Consider the following 15,727-nt stretch of genomic DNA (forward strand, 5'->3'; position numbering starts at 1 on the left):
GTGCCGGGCGGGCGGGGAGGCGGCGGCGGTGTCCGGGCGCGGTGCGACATGTCCCACCAGACCGGCATCCAAGGTACCCGCGGGGCTCCCCGCACCTCCGCTCCGCGGTGCCCACTGCTCCTCATGACAGCCGGCCCCGTCTCCGCCGTGGTCCTGCTAGCCGGGCGGCCGGCGGGCGGAGCGCCTTTCTCCGCGGGTCGGGGCGCGGCGCGGGGGCAGGCGGCGCAGCGGGCGATTAGCGGGCCATTCCCGGCGGGATTTTTCCCACTACTGCACTCTTTGTTTGCTGCCGGAGGAGCCCGTCCTTTGCGCCGCGGGCTGCCGAGGGGGCGAGCGACCGGGTGACTGCTGCTGGTTTCGTCCCCGGCGGCCACGACTCCTCGGGGTCGAACCCATAGCTCCGTTCCCATTCAGGCGAAGCATGCAGGGTTTATCGGCCCAGCGAAGCGCGCCTGTCCGCCCCGGAGAGGCAGGGAGCCCGCCCGAGGAAAGTGTTCGCTGCAGAGCCCCATGAATGGCGGGCACGGCCCGCTTGGGCTCAGGTAGCTGCCCCAGTGCAGGTTTTCTCCTGCGGTGGCGGAGTCAGCGTCGAGCCGGGGGCTGTCGCCTGCTCGGGGTCGCCCTACCGAGTTTGGGATGGGTTGGACAGCACGGGAAATGCCGGCGGTCGCTGCTGGGTCCCTTGGAGCGAGAGCCCTGGGGAGGAGCAGGAGCCCTGGCGTAGGAGAGTCCACTATAAAGCCCATCACTGGAGGCCACAAAGGGGGAAAGTATGTGGGAACCTTTTTTTCCCCCCGTGTTTCCAGGCCTTGGACGGTGCGAGGGGCAATTAGAAGGAGACAGAGTATTGTTTCGCAGTATTAGCGGGTTCCCCTGAATCACAGAATTGCTAAGCAGGGATTATATAGCAGGATTATGGAGGGGTCGGGTTTTACTGTCTGGATTTCTGCAATCTGCGTGTTTGGTGACTTAGTACCATGTACTTTGCCTGCTCTCCAGTATTTATTGTTGAAGGTGACTTTTGTCCCAGCCACGGCAGCCCTTAGCTGCTCTTCTGTGCCCTTTTTTGTCCATTGGCTGAGTGTGGCTTGCACCCTTTCCACTCTCTTCTTTTCCTTCCTTTGCATGCCAATCTTAGATCTTTTTTTGCAGCTTCTTGTTTTAAGTTCTTCAACTGTTTTCAGGCTAGAGGTGCACCTGGAATGGCATTTTTTTTTTCCCAGTCTGGGGAAACCTGTTAGTAAATCGTAATCCCTTGTTCTCCTGGCAATGCTGGCAGGGAGGAGCAGAAGAATACTCTGTTGCTTATTGTAAGCAAAAGAGTGGCTAATCCTCTTCTGCAGCTCTGCTTCGTGTCTGAGAATCGTTTGTCCTCTGAGGAGAGCTGTAGAGAACTCGGCAGCTTTCCTTTGGGAACCTGCCCCAGCAGGCACTCATCAGGAGTCCTGTTTGCAGCAAAGCATCAGCCTCTGCCACTTGGAAGAGGAGTAGCTCTACTTGTGCCATTGCTGGCTTTAGCCACAAACAGGCTACTGTCACTCATAAACAATTACAAGATTTGGCAGCATGGGCTGCTTTTTTCTGGAAACAGAAATGAAGTCATGGGCCCAGTGCTATGTACCAGGCAGTTGCTAAAAGGACTGGACTTTTTAAACAGGCCAGTGCAGATAAATACTGTAGGAAGTTACAGAATGCAGTAACTAGGGTGGAATAAAATTGAATGGGTTTACAGTCTTCTAAATAATTTTAAAATAATATTCCCTGCAAAATAGTTGTGAAATAAGCCCAGATTTTGATTCTGTGGCCCTCTGCTATGCAAAAAGTTTAAACAGAAAATAATATCACTTTTGTGGATTTAAATACCTTCATGATAAAAAAAAAAAAACATAGATCACTTGATAGTGAGCTGGTTTCACAAGTGTCTCAAAATATTTTTTTCAGGAAACAGTTCTGGAATTAGTATAGAGACTGCTGTATTCTGTTCTTGTTTTGGTATGTAGTGTTGAAATGAGAGAATAAGGAACAAAAGAATCATAGACAAGAAGAGGACAAAGAATGTTCTGGGGCAACAAAAAGTCTAGAAAATGGCACAATGTTTGGTTGCTCAATGGAATGGTGAAGACCAACAGAGATGATTAGAAAAGCTGTCAGCAAATTACTGTGAGGGTCTGCACTGGTTAGTGGGAAGAAGACAGCTGGGATGAAACTGGGGTTGAACTGGAAACCCACTGCAGTTCAATTTGCTTAACATGTTCTTTTAACATGCCATTTTGGACTCTCAGAATGGGCCTGGCACCACTTGGACGAACATAAATGTAAAATGTTTTGAGTATGGGCAGTAATGTTGCTGGATACCATCTGTTCATTTGGCCTCAACCTGACTATAAATAATCCATTTTATTTGTTTCCTGGTTTGATGTTTGTTTTGCTGGTGCTATGCTCTATCCAATGGGATTACTTAGAGGACCAGCTTGCAATAAATGTTTTTCAGTAAATCCTTACAACTCTCTGTCTCCAGTATAATTAAACCGATTTGCACTCAGATTATTTAGCAGAGCAGTTGAGATAAGAATAGTCTTCACGCGAGTCAAGAGCAGTTCTTCAGTGTGCTTACGGAAGTGAATCTGTCATGTTGGTGGTATAGTGTCAATGTGATTTACAAACATGTAAGAATAGTTTAGTTACTTTGTAAATTCACTATAAAGCTATCTTGTTACAGTAGGTTGGGGCTTGAACAATGTCCTCAACCATAGAAGGAGATAAGGAGGTGTGAACGATGAGCAATGAGTGGCAGCTTTCACGGGTATGCTGCAGAGAAGTGCTCTCAGGAAAAGACCATCACTTCAGCCAGACAAGCTCTAACATTTTCCTGGCAGGCGTAAAGTTTCCGTCTGAAAGTTTGAACTAAGCCTGCAGACTTCTTGAAGCTGTTGTAATTTGAGATGCGTCATATTTTTATTGTGTTGCTGTGTGAACTCTGAAACATGAGATTGATGATGTCACCTGTAATTTTCACAATGTTGAAAATCATTTGGTATGCTAGAAAGCAGGGCTGTTTTGTAATGTTGCCTTTCATCTTTGTGTGGTATGCTGATGGTTGGAACAGTGTGCAGCATAGCAGCAGCATCACTCCTGGGTTTATTTTGCTGTCCAACTTTGTAGCAAAGGGCCAGTTGTACATTTTTCCAGTGTTGTTCTTAGCCTCATGAATATTCTTTGTCCTAGGGAAGTGAAATGTGTTAATTTGATTACTTTTATTTTCTCTTTTTCAGCTAGTGGAAGTGTTAAAGACATCTTTGTTGGAGCCAGAAATGGACAATACAGGCTTTTAAAAATAGTCATTGACAATGGTTAGTCAAATTTTATTCTTTTTTTTTTCTGTTTCTTTTAGATATTTTCCTAGTTGTTTTAATGACTTACATATACAATTGTTTAAAAAAAAGAACTCTGCCAAACTTAATGTTACTAAGGCTTTTCATATACAGAAGGTAAAATTTAAATTTTGGTGATCCTAAGCTTTTTTTACTACAATACTACAGTATTTTTGTATTTGAATTTTTCTCCCAAATGTAATTTCATATTTTCCCAAGAACTGCTGTGTATTTTGTATGGATAGTATAAATAAGCTTATTCTTATCTCTTACTAAAGAGTAGAGGAAATGAAAATTTCTACGCCTGTGTAGCATTTGGACACTCTGGTTACTTTCAATAGACAGAGAGCTAGTCTTACACAGCAACCAATCAGAAATAGAAATACCTTGTTGATGTAGAACTGTAAATTTTATACTGATATATACTGGTTAAAAAGGCAGATAAAAGTGCTGCATGTAGAAAGTCCTGCTAAAGCAGATGTTTAAGTAGTAATCTGGCTACATAGAAAATATTTTTATAAATCTTTATTTAAAATTTCAAAGTTAAAACTGTTTCTTAAATCTCAACATATATGTAGAAATAGAAAATTACATAGTTTCGATCAGAACTCGAGTTTGATTTTGAACTTCTTGGGAAGGGATATAGGCTACAAACATTGAAAGGTAGATTAATAATTACTTTTATTTTCTTTAATAGTAATGTTGGTTAGTTATATAAGATATGTCCTGGTTTAGTCCATCTTTTCAAGCACGTCAGTTGTCCACTTTGAAAGCATTTGTTTTAGACTTCATTTACAATACACTAAAAAATCTGTTAGCTGGAGAAAGTTACATGTACATACATAGACAGATACACTTTAATTGGTAGGTAAATAACCTACTGTTACCTTCCTTGTGCTTGCTTTTCTTAGGAAGTCTTCCAATATTTTAATATAGCTTTCTTTAAGGCAGTGGGAATAGTAAGATTACAGGCAGGGCTTTGCAATAGTCTCAGTAGCACAAAGTAAATGCTGACAGACCCTTGTTTTGGGTTTTTTTTTCCCATTAAGCAAGGCAAAACAATATGCTTTTGTTATATGCTACTTTATAATATGACGTGAAGCCTAGAAATAAGATACAAATTTAATACTTTTCCTGTTTTTTAATTTTTGTGTGTATGTATTAATGTGTATACATAGATACAAACATCTAGGTATAGGCATTTCATCTCTATAAGAAGCAGAATCCAGTCTTTGATAGTATTTTTTGCAGTTCAAAAAGGAACCTGTAAAACTCCCAGTATACTGGAAGAACGGCAGTTGCTTCATCTGTCTTCAGGAGCTTTAAGTAACAGATAATAGCCAACAGATAATATTCAAATTGTGTTTTGCTAATCTGAGTTAATAAGACAAGAGATTTGCTGCTGGGCATGAAGGTCCTCTGGCTGTATCTTAAATCCAAGTGGGTATAAATCCACTTAGAGTTCAGAATTGGCAAGTACATTCTGAATACCCTTGGTTTAGGTGTACAACTTCAGGTAGTTCAGGTACTTTGTGTCTAATTCAAAGAAGGGCCAAACACCCTTGCTCTGAGCTGTTTGTGTTCTGTGAGTTACTGTGGTAGAATGCTTTGCTTGAAGTTTTGCTGTAGAGGCATTTGTGTGCTGTTGTACTTTTGTATGAAGTTTTATAAGTTAAGCCCTAGATCTCAAATGGTGGTTTGTATACTAGCTACTATGATGGTCTTCAAACTGTTGCAGGACGCCATTTAAACAAGGTATTTCTATTCCACTTGTGCGGGCTAGTATTTCTTGGGAAGCTGATAAATGTTTTGTAAGACGGTATGCTAACACTTGCCTTTGGAAACTGAGATGTGATGTATAAATAAGAGGAAAATCTTGTTGCTACAGCTGTTCACATAATTAGATACCAATGAAGTATTCTGTACAGACTTAAACCAATTATACATAATAAACAACTTCAGTCATTTAAAGAGACCATAGCTATGAAGCTATATTAGAAAGAGGTTTATCGACTTACATAGTCAAGTTAGTGATTAGTGCAAGCATATTCATTCCAAACTCTTTTCACTGTATAACTGGATTATTGACTCCTGAAAATGAGTACAAACACTAATATGTTATACCAAGAGCATCAGTAATTATAATTCTAAAATTTGAAAGTTTACTCTTACCTTATTTATACCTAGGTATTCCAAATTAAAAAATAAACTAATTGTCAGAACACAGTTATTTCCCTTCCCTTATTTCCCTTTAGCTAAAAAAGCTAACATCAGTAGTATCACTTCAGATCAAAGAACTTGATGACAACCAGCATGTTACGTCTCAACTATCAGAAATTCGGTTGAAGTAAGTTAGGGTTTGAACATACACAGCTTTTGTAGTAATTAACCCACTTTTACACTGACTGTTCTTGTCTTCCATTCTTCTGGGCATAATTATGAACGATTAAGTGTCCAATTAACTTCTTATTGTAATTATTAATTTGACAGACGCTATTAACTGTATTATTGCTAACCTGTAGCTTTGGTTATTGGTTTTAGAGCAGCTTGTTGTGGGATCCTCTAGACAGCCAGTTGGATCATGGGAAAAGGATTATGATTCCTTTGTCCTTCCCCTTCTTGAAGACAAACAACCATGTTATATATTATACAGATTAGATTCACAGAATGCTCAAGGATATGAATGGATCTTCATTGCATGGTCACCTGATCACTCTCCTGTAAGTAATAGTCATCAGAGGCTTCATGTTAATGATTTTTCAACAGTACCATTTGGTCTGAATCTGAGATATGAAGGAAAAGGATTTCAGGAATGAAGCATTCCCCAACCTCCCCCTACATTCCCAGAAGTAAACTAGGAAAATGTTTCTTTAAGATGATTAAAGAGCAAATCAGTAGGTCTAGATGGAGTACAGCTGATCCAATGTATTTTTAGACTGACTGGGGAACACAATACAGTTTTTTTGCCGTTTGTCTGTCTTACTGTTAGTAATTCAGAAAATTTATGGAAGGATATAGGACAGAAATCTTAATGGGTGCTCATATAGGCAGACAGAATTATAGTGTGAGCTCAAGCTGTTTATTCTGTTTAGCTTGCTGGCTGCCAAGCTGGCACTTGTGGATATGTGGTGTGCCACAGAATACACTCCTTCTTAGTGGTTTGAGAGCATGGGAGAGGACTGAGGTCAGAATTAAGAATTTCTAGGAGGAACTATGTTGTGACAGTGGGCCCCTGGCCTGGTAATAAGTAGCATTGACTCCATGATTCACAGAAGGCTGATCAATCTCTTTATTCTTAAGGAACCCATTGCTTTTATAGACAATTATGATACAGATGGAATTGATTAGTCCTCCAGTCCAAACACCATCACCATTGGCTAATTAAGAAACCACCCTTTGGTAAACAAATCTCCATAACACATTCCACGTGTTCAAAACAACAGGTGCAGCAAGTGAAGATAAGAATTGTTTCTCATTCTTTTCTCTGATCTTACAGACTTTTCCCAGAAAGGCCTGGGAGAGTTGTCTGTTGGTCTCTGTGGCCAGAGAGCTGCTGCCACAGAACTAGGATACTGGTTCTGGGAATGTGAGATAAGGGAAGGCAGAAAGCAAAGCTGTTCCAGTACTCCTACTGCTTTCACTAACAGTTAGGAAATAATAAGACACCAAAAGCTGATGTGTGTAGAGACGATTATGTGGAAAAGGTGAAGTACTGTGGAGAGGATAACATGATGGTGAAATAAAGTGGGAAGGTGGGACTGCTGAGAGAGGAGTAAGTGACTATGTTAGACAAGAAGTTCATAGGGAGCAAATGTAATTTTTCCACTCTGTAGTTGAACCATAACTATCTGGAGTCACTATCAAATCCAAAGTAATAATGAGTTACTTCTAGTCTGCTTTTTTGCTGTCTGTTACATCCATTAATACACGGACGGTGACAAAAGATTCAAACAATTGTGTTTTTTTCCATTTAAAATTACTAACGATTATGTTGATTTTTTTTCCCCTTTTAAAAAAAGCTCATACTCCAACTAAGGCTGCAATTCAATTTTGAAGTTACTTTGATAACAATACATAGTATCATGACCTTGTGAGTTTAATAGTATGAGTCAGTATCATGACTAAGAGCTCTACAAGTTTATAGTGCAGTTTCAACACTTGAAATACTTGTTCAAGAAAGATGTTTGTTAATGGACTTGGTACACCAACATGCTGGATTCTCTGTGTACAGCAAAATTTTAAAAAAGAACTAACCCAAAAAGCTACTGTTTGTATTATACACTAGGTTCGTCAAAAAATGTTGTATGCAGCAACCCGAGCAACGCTTAAGAAAGAATTTGGAGGTGGCCATATTAAGGATGAAGTATTTGGAACGGTACAGGTATGTTTTTGTTTTCAAAGTCAGGACACTGAGTTTAAATACTGAATATAGTAGCTGATGTTACTGGTATGAATGTGGGTTGCTTATGGTCTTTTTGGTTTAAGGAAGAAAGAGTTAAAAGCTATGTGTGTTATTCCAGTGTTAAAGTGTATTTGAGCTCATTTGAACAAGTTGATAGGTACAGTCAGGCTTAGAAGTCCATGCTTCAAATGTTTATGAAAACTAAATAACCTAAAAATAATAGGAATATCTCTTAATCTCACTGAACGAGTATGAGTCCTCTAATGGAATGGGAAGAGTTGGAGGTTTGGGGAAGAATAGAGGATATTATAGTGGGGAAAAAAGCTATGAAAGAGAAATGGGCTGTTGTGGTGGACATGAGACTAATAATTCTGTTGCTCACTAAGTAAATAATTTGTTATATTTATCATTAACCTGTCATGGAGGCTTCATTATCCTAACAAATATGTGGAGAGGCTGTATTCTAGGGGAGTAGATAACTGACTTGCTAAGAGGGTTTACTGTTAGGGGTCCTGTTATTTTTTCTTGCCTGTTCAATCAAGCAGTCTCTCATTGCCACTTGCACCAAACCATTAGCAGTCTATGTAATATGTGGAATTTGTGTCTAGCCCTACAAGTCTGAGCTTCCATCTCAGTTGTGAGGAAGGAGCATTATATCTGTCTTACTGGTATTTCAGAATGGGCCTGGGGCACATGGAAGATGACACTGATATAACTCACTTTTCCCAGGCTCATTATGTTACAGCTTATAAATTTCTAAATTGCTGGTTTCAGTGTCTTCATAAACTTCTTAATTGTTGCTGGCCTTTAATGGTCATCTGTTTGAAAATTGCAGCTTCTTCAAGGTGTTCAAGTTGCTGATCTCACTCAGGATCTTGATAATCAGCATCCAGTGGATTGCTTCGTCTTTATTTTGTTAAACCTAAGGATGGTTTGGTTGCAACAAGCACTGTTATTGTGGTGGAACCCTATTATGGTCCCACCTGCTAATTCATATGTATTACCTGGATACCTCTGGGCTACTGAAACAAGACATGATGGAATATTGGAATATTCAAATAAAATCACCATAACTGTATGGAAGGCAACTAGTTTTTGCAATGCTCCATAGAAAATCTTTGAAGAAAAGTTCTGTTCTAAAAAAAAACTGGTAAATATTGATATTGTGCTTTCAGGATGATGTTTCACTGAATGGATATAAAAAATACTTGATATCACAATCCTCCCCTGCACCTTTGACTGCAGCAGAAGAGGAACTTCGACAAATTAAGATTAAGGAGGTAATTAAAATGTTTTCAAGCATGTGTGGGAAATGCTGCAGAGTTCCAAATATATTGTAGGGAAATGTCTTTCTAGGGTAAAAAAAGGCAGAACAGAAAATAGAAAGATTCAGAAAGTGTGAGTAGATGAGCATATAAATGTACTTCTCTATGGGTTGAAATTGCAGGGTGATGGTGGCTGGAGTTGAAGTGGCATGAGTGATATCACGACGTTTGAAAGGCGTAGTGTCCGCATCAGAGGCCTGGCAACTAATTGTTGCAACTTCAGCTTTTAGTATCACTGGATGTCCTTCTTTGTGAAGGGTGATCAGGCACTGGTTGCCCAGGGAGATTATGGGGTGTCCATCTTGGAGATATTCAGAAGATGTTTGGACAGACAGCTGGGCGGCTGGCTCTAGGTGGCCCTGATTGAACAGTTGGACAGGGTGACCTATAGAGAGTCTTCCAACCAACATTGTCCACATGTGATTCCCCCATGCATTTCTCATGGTGGCAGAAATTGTAGAGAAAACACAGAATAGCAATTATTATAGTGATTGATTGCTAAGAGAATTTCAGTAGCCTTATTTTTAGAAGAAAGGTACATAGTTTTTGGTACCACTGCACTTGTCTTTAAGACTGAGAGGAAGGGAAGAGGATTCCAAGAAAAATAAAACAGAAATCCAAACCAAATAGCTGATCACTTTAAGAGACTGATTTGCTTATGCTACAAACACCTTATAGAAAAATCTCTATCAAATGCCTTTAACCAAAAAAATTGATGATTGCCAGCTAGCTAGTGACTGAAAAGTTTCAGAGGATTCTCCTTATCACATTTTTCCTTCATTTGAACACTGTTTATATCAGATGTATATTAAAATATGTGCTGAACTTATTAGTTCTTTAGACTTATATGTTAGAGCTGTAGTACATGTGTTTGAAGTATGATGTATTTCTGCAGCTGGATACCAGGCAGCCATTGTGTTAAATACAGCTGTGTATCTTTTGTTTTCACTCTACTCTGCTTTTGCTGCAACTTTGTTGTTTATTGACTTTTTTTCCCAGTGGTGTCTTTTGTTAGTTTTCATGTCTGATTTTAACAATTAAATGTAGAAATACATTCACCATCATTAAATACTGCATTTTACTTCATCAGCTTTAAAAAAAAAAGCCAGTAATGAATGTAAAACTTCTGTGGGATCAGTGATCACTTCTGGTATTAGTGTATGTACTACATACAATGTGTTTAGGTGATTCATGCAAACCAAGTCTTCATGTGTTCTGAAATTTCAGCAGCAATACCTTTGCTTTTCAGGGACACATAAATTATATATTGCTGCCATTTTGGCTTTGTTTGAAACATCTCACAATACATTAACATACGTCATTTTTCTCTTCATTGTTTCCACCGTTACAGAGCCTGTAATTAGACTTAGAAAACGAAAAGCTTTCTGATTTTAAAAAGTTTTCCATATGTATATTCTTTCATAATTACCCTAAGAAACATTTTACTGGGCCAGATCAAAGGATCATCTAGTCTGTTGTCAAGTCCTTGAGAGAACAGCAGAAATCTAGGAAGGGTGTTAGGAGCAGGGCAAGAAGGCTATAATTACCTTAAATACTCTTCTGTTGCCTCAACATTTGCAGGTAGGGAAATTCCTGCACAAAAGATGACATCTTACTATATAATTCTTCTTAATAGGTTTTTCATCCATCATCTAGTCTTGTCATTTCCACAAATCCACATAAAGATTTTGTTGGCCACGGGTCCTGTGGCAGGATATTCCACAGCTTGGCAAAATACTATGTAAAGAACCACTGACTACTCTCTAGAATCTCTAGTTTATTCTGATACCCCTACAGATAGTATGGCGAAGGCAAAAAAGAGTCATTCAGTCAATCCTCAGTTTCCCCCTCCCCTTAGATAAAGCCCTCTGTATCCCAGAATGCCAGCCATATCTTGGGCTGCATCAAAAAGAGTGTGGCCAGCACGTAAAGAGAGGTGATCCTCCCCCTCTGCTCTGCACTGGATCCCACCTGGAACACTATCCAGCTCTGGGGTACTCAGTACAGGAAAAACATGGACCTGTTACAGTGGGTCCAGAAGGGGGCCACAAAAATGATCATAGGGCTGGAATATATTCCCTGTGAGAAAAGGCTGAGAGAGTTGGGGTTGTTCAGACTGAAGCAGAGAAGGCTTCAGGGAAATCTTAGTGGCCTTCAGTACTTAAAGGGGGCTTATAAAAAGTAAGGGGACAGGGGCCTATTGCCATAGAACAAGGGGGAGTGGTTTTAAACTAAAACAGGGTATGTTAGATTAGATATGAGCAAGAATTTGTTTTATGATGAGTGTGATAAGTACTGGAAGAGTTTGCTGAGAGAGGTGGTTGATTCCCCATCCCTAGAAACAGGCTCTGAGCTGCCTGATCTATTTGAAGATGTTGCTGCTTTCTGGAGGGGTGGGGGAGTTGGACTAGATCACCTTTAGAGGACCCTTCCAACCACAACTATAGCATGATTCTCTATCCATGGACCTCTGTTGTATTCCTTATCAGTTATCTCTTCCAGGCTGACAAGTCCTAATCTGGGTAGTTCTTCCTCCTAAACAATGCACTCCATACTTCTGATCCTGTTGCTTTTCTCTGCAGTTTTTTCCAGTTCTGCTATATAATTTATGAGATGGAGGGATGGGGAAGCCAGATCTGCATGTGGTATTCAAGATGCAGGCACGTTACTGATATATACAGTGCGTAATAACGTGTTCTGTTCTCTACTCCTTTTTCTAACAATTTGTAACATTTCATTTGTGGATGGGGGAGTGTTTTGGTGGTTTTTTTTTTTTTTTTTTTTTTTGCCTTGGGGTTATTTTCAGATTTAGTCTGAATGATATGCAAGGTCTTGCTCCTGAATGGTAGTAGCCAGTTTAACCCCATCACCATACAAGTAGAAAAAGACGGTTTTTTTCCTCTGGCATACATTTACATTTATTCACAGGAAATTTCATCTGCCATTTTATCCAGCACTTAGCAGCCATTACTAACTAAATCTTAGCAGTGTGAATTTAAATATTCTTAAGTGACTTAGATGGTTCTGTTAATTTTCCTGTATCTCGAGTTGCACTGGGTTACTCTCTTCCCTTGTCTATCTCTACACTTCACAGCCTGTTTTTAAGTTTGGAGTACTTATTTTCTACCTGTATTTTCATATGGATTCTAGAGTATGGTATTTTATGATGGTTTATTATTTTCGTGATGCCTATTTTACATTTGGCAGTCAGGCTTTTATGCAGCTACATATTTTGCAAAACATTTTTTCTATAACCTTGTTCATAAATTTATCAATTGTGCAAAGTAAGCTCTCCACCTGCTTTCTTTCTCTCCTTGTTGCTGACAAGCTGTTCTTTAAAATGTTAAGTATAAGTAAGTGTTGCCACATGTGTTTGTTTTTAATTTTTTATCAGTTTGTTTCATATTTTATTAGCATCTCTTTTTAATAAAGCTGCACATCTTCTAGTTGATAGATCTAGGGTAGGAAAGATCCACACTTTCCACTTGGTACACTTTTTTGACTTTTGCAGCTTCATAACCAATGTTAAATGTAATTGTGAAACTTTAAAAGGAAGTAAATATATTTAAAAAACAGTACTTAGACAATAAACTAAGACTGAAGAAGACTGGAGGCCAGAGCTCATTTTAAGAGAAACTGAATTAATAGTAAGATAAACATAAATTCAGCATTAAAATAACTGTTGTCTCCAGTAATTTGACACTAATATAACTGGATTATGAATAATTGTCTAGCTTGTCCTGGATTTTTTTTTTTTTTTACTTTGAGGTAGACCTTCTAGAAATAAAGAATTAGGATTTTGTTTGTTTGTTTTGTTTGCTTTGGTTTTGGTATAGGCTATTTGGAGGAGTATGTTGAAGCAGGAGGGAGAGTAGAAGCTTTACTTTTCCTTTTAGAAGATCAGTTTGTCTCATAATTTCTCTCTTCCTTCAAAAATTTTGACCCCCTAGAAATCATGTCTTTGTTTTGATCTAAAATTTTTTAAGCTATAACAAAGTTTATGAGGAATATTTTCAGTTCAAAAGTATAACACAGCATATGAAAATCAAGGGGTTTTTTTTTTCCTGGGTTATTGTGTCTCTATAGCAAATTTTAACTTAGAACTTCTTCACTGACACTTGAACCAGTTTTCCCTCTGATGATTTTGTTGCTCTGCTAAGCAGAACTGTTTCAGAGATAAGAAACTCTGCAGGCTAGCAAACAAACATGACCTGTAAATTAAAAAATACAAATCTTTTGTATATGGGGAATATTTCTTGGGGTGGTTTATTCTTGGAATAGCTACTGCTAACTCTAAGTATAACCATATGGAATGAATAGTTAGTATTGTCAGTCACTGAAACTAAATGGCTGCAAAGGTTTCTTTTAACAACTCAGCTGACTTGTGTTCCAGGTACAGGCAGATGTTGGTGTAGATACCAAGCATCAAACACTGCAAGGAGTAGCATTCCCCATTGCTAAAGATGCTATTCAGGCTCTGGAGAAACTGAAAAATAAGAAACTCAATTATGTACAACTGGCAAGTATAAAATATTTTAACTGTATTTTAATAATGAGTATAAAACAGATCACCCACATATTAAACAATATGTGTTGATGTAGTATGCTGATAAATTACCATTTTGAATTAGATTAATCCAGACTTTTTTTCTATCCTGTCATGTTCTTTTGTTTGTTTTTTTGTGTATTAACTATATTCAGGTTTACTTTTTTTTACAGCAAATTGATATGAAAAATGAAACTATTATTTTGGCCAACACGCTTGATACTGAACTTAAGGACTTGCCAAAAAGAGTTCCAAAGGATGCTGCGCGTTACCACTTTTTCCTGTATAAGCACACACATGAAGGAGACTATTTGGAATCCATAAGTATGAGAAAATTTTTCTATTTTTTTTTTTTTTCATATGAAACTTCACTGGCTTGTTTCAAATTCCTGAGGAATTTTGAGTCAAAGATGTGTCAGCATGATCATAAATTTCAGAGTCATTTGGTTTGTGACACTGAACTTGTGAAGGAGAGCTCTTCTGTTTGTAAAGTAGTGGGCTATCCCTTTTGATTATGAGCACCCATAAATGTGAAAACATACAGATACTGGCCATTCTCTTATCCTCTGTTTAAAATGAAACACTTGCTGAAGCAAAAAAAGCTCCAGAACAGCACTACATTTTTTGCTTTCAGATTTTCAGTTGCTTTCCATTGCCTCTCTGCTATAAATGATTTTATGATACTGCTTTTGATAGAGTGTATTTGTGGTGTTGTTTTCTTTTCCTGCAGTTTTCATCTACTCTATGCCAGGGTATACTTGTAGTATACGAGAACGAATGCTCTACTCTAGTTGCAAAAGTCCACTGTTGGAAATTGTAGAAACACAGTTGTGGATGCAGATAATTAGAAAGGTAAGTGCAGGGGGTGTAGGGGTATTTTCTCCATATCTGTCTTTCCTTCTTAATGGAAAACTGTAACTGTCTCTGTCACCACGTTCTCTAAACAATGACAAGTGTAACTTAGTTTGTCCTGAACAGGAAATAATTGTTGATGGAGCTAGAGATACAAAGTTAAGTCTTGAAGTTTTACTCTGTTTCATAATTTCTACACTTTTATATTGAAAATATATATCCTTGTGCATCAAAGAAATATTTGAGTGTACTTTGGAGGACTTTATAGCATTAACATGATTTCTTACTCAAAACTGTGTCTTATTTTTCTAACATACTGCTGTTGTTAACCACTAAATTCCTTTAAGCCTAAATTATGTAGGGATTTTCAAAATAATTTCAAGCTGCAGTTCTGAAAATTAGAACTGCTATCTTAGGAGACCTTGATGGGGCAAACAAGTACTTGCAAGTAAGCTGATCTTTTCACACTGTATAGATTTTACTGCAATGAAAAAAGTTGCTTCTCATCTTCCAAGCAGAGAGCACAGAAGTGATCCACTTGTGACCTATGGGTTACTTTTTTAACACTTTTGCAGAAACTTAGTTTCTGTAGAGATTATGTTTACCTTAAAAACAGCAGTATTAATACTAACCATTTTTAGTGAGATGACACTAATTAACTAAATTTTTGCTATGTATATTTGTATGTACTTATTTTTCTGAAATTGCCTTTGTACAACAAAACTAAAGCACCATGTGACTCCTGAAAATTCCTGCAGACAGAAATTTCTGAAGCATGTACTTGTAACAGCAGAACTGGAGCTTGCAAGTCTGTCCAGGGTTATGGTTGGCAGGGCATGAAGTGCTGAATGCTCAGCAGAGCAATGCTATAGCATTTCTCTGAATTCTAAATTCTTGCAATTTAAAACAGTTGGAATTTGGCTTGAGAATACTATTTTCTTTCTATTTGGTTTCATATATCTAGATGCTTTTCCTTGCTAAACACTTGAGTACTTGCCGAGTGGCAGTAGCCAGCTAATAATATAAGCTTTATACTCCTCCCCCTCTTTCTCAAGAGATAACAATATGCATGCACATTGCTTATACAGTAGTTTTTAAAACATGTTATAGTGAACAATTTTGATTCTTACAATGTGTAAATACTTAAAATGAGTAAATAAGCACTAGTTTCACATGGAATGTGTTCTCCTAGTTAAGGTTAACAGGTACTCTGTGCCAAAGCTTGGGACAA

General features: G+C 38.4%; 2 protein-coding genes across 2 annotated transcripts in view; one reads left to right on the forward strand and one right to left on the reverse strand.

Annotated features, from left to right (window-relative positions):
* Positions 1-15,727, forward strand: part of TWF1 (twinfilin actin binding protein 1) — a 19,135-nt gene continuing 3,408 nt past the window's right edge. Inside the window, exons 1-8 of the mRNA XM_053942301.1 lie at positions 1-73; positions 3,273-3,350; positions 5,913-6,091; positions 7,657-7,752; positions 8,949-9,053; positions 13,492-13,617; positions 13,818-13,968; positions 14,375-14,496. Of these exons, the coding sequence (XP_053798276.1) occupies positions 49-73; positions 3,273-3,350; positions 5,913-6,091; positions 7,657-7,752; positions 8,949-9,053; positions 13,492-13,617; positions 13,818-13,968; positions 14,375-14,496 (882 nt within the window). The 5' untranslated portion in view covers positions 1-48. The remainder of the gene's footprint in view (positions 74-3,272; positions 3,351-5,912; positions 6,092-7,656; positions 7,753-8,948; positions 9,054-13,491; positions 13,618-13,817; positions 13,969-14,374; positions 14,497-15,727) is intronic.
* The window catches only part of IRAK4 (interleukin 1 receptor associated kinase 4), a 22,459-nt gene continuing 17,404 nt past the window's right edge, over positions 10,673-15,727 (reverse strand). The window contains exon 13 of the transcript XR_008430864.1: positions 10,673-10,691. The gene's annotated coding sequence lies outside the window, so the exon portion shown is untranslated. The remainder of the gene's footprint in view (positions 10,692-15,727) is intronic.

Source organism: Vidua chalybeata, chromosome 5, assembly GCF_026979565.1.
Source record: "Vidua chalybeata isolate OUT-0048 chromosome 5, bVidCha1 merged haplotype, whole genome shotgun sequence".
Taxonomy (NCBI): domain Eukaryota; kingdom Metazoa; phylum Chordata; class Aves; order Passeriformes; family Viduidae; genus Vidua; species Vidua chalybeata.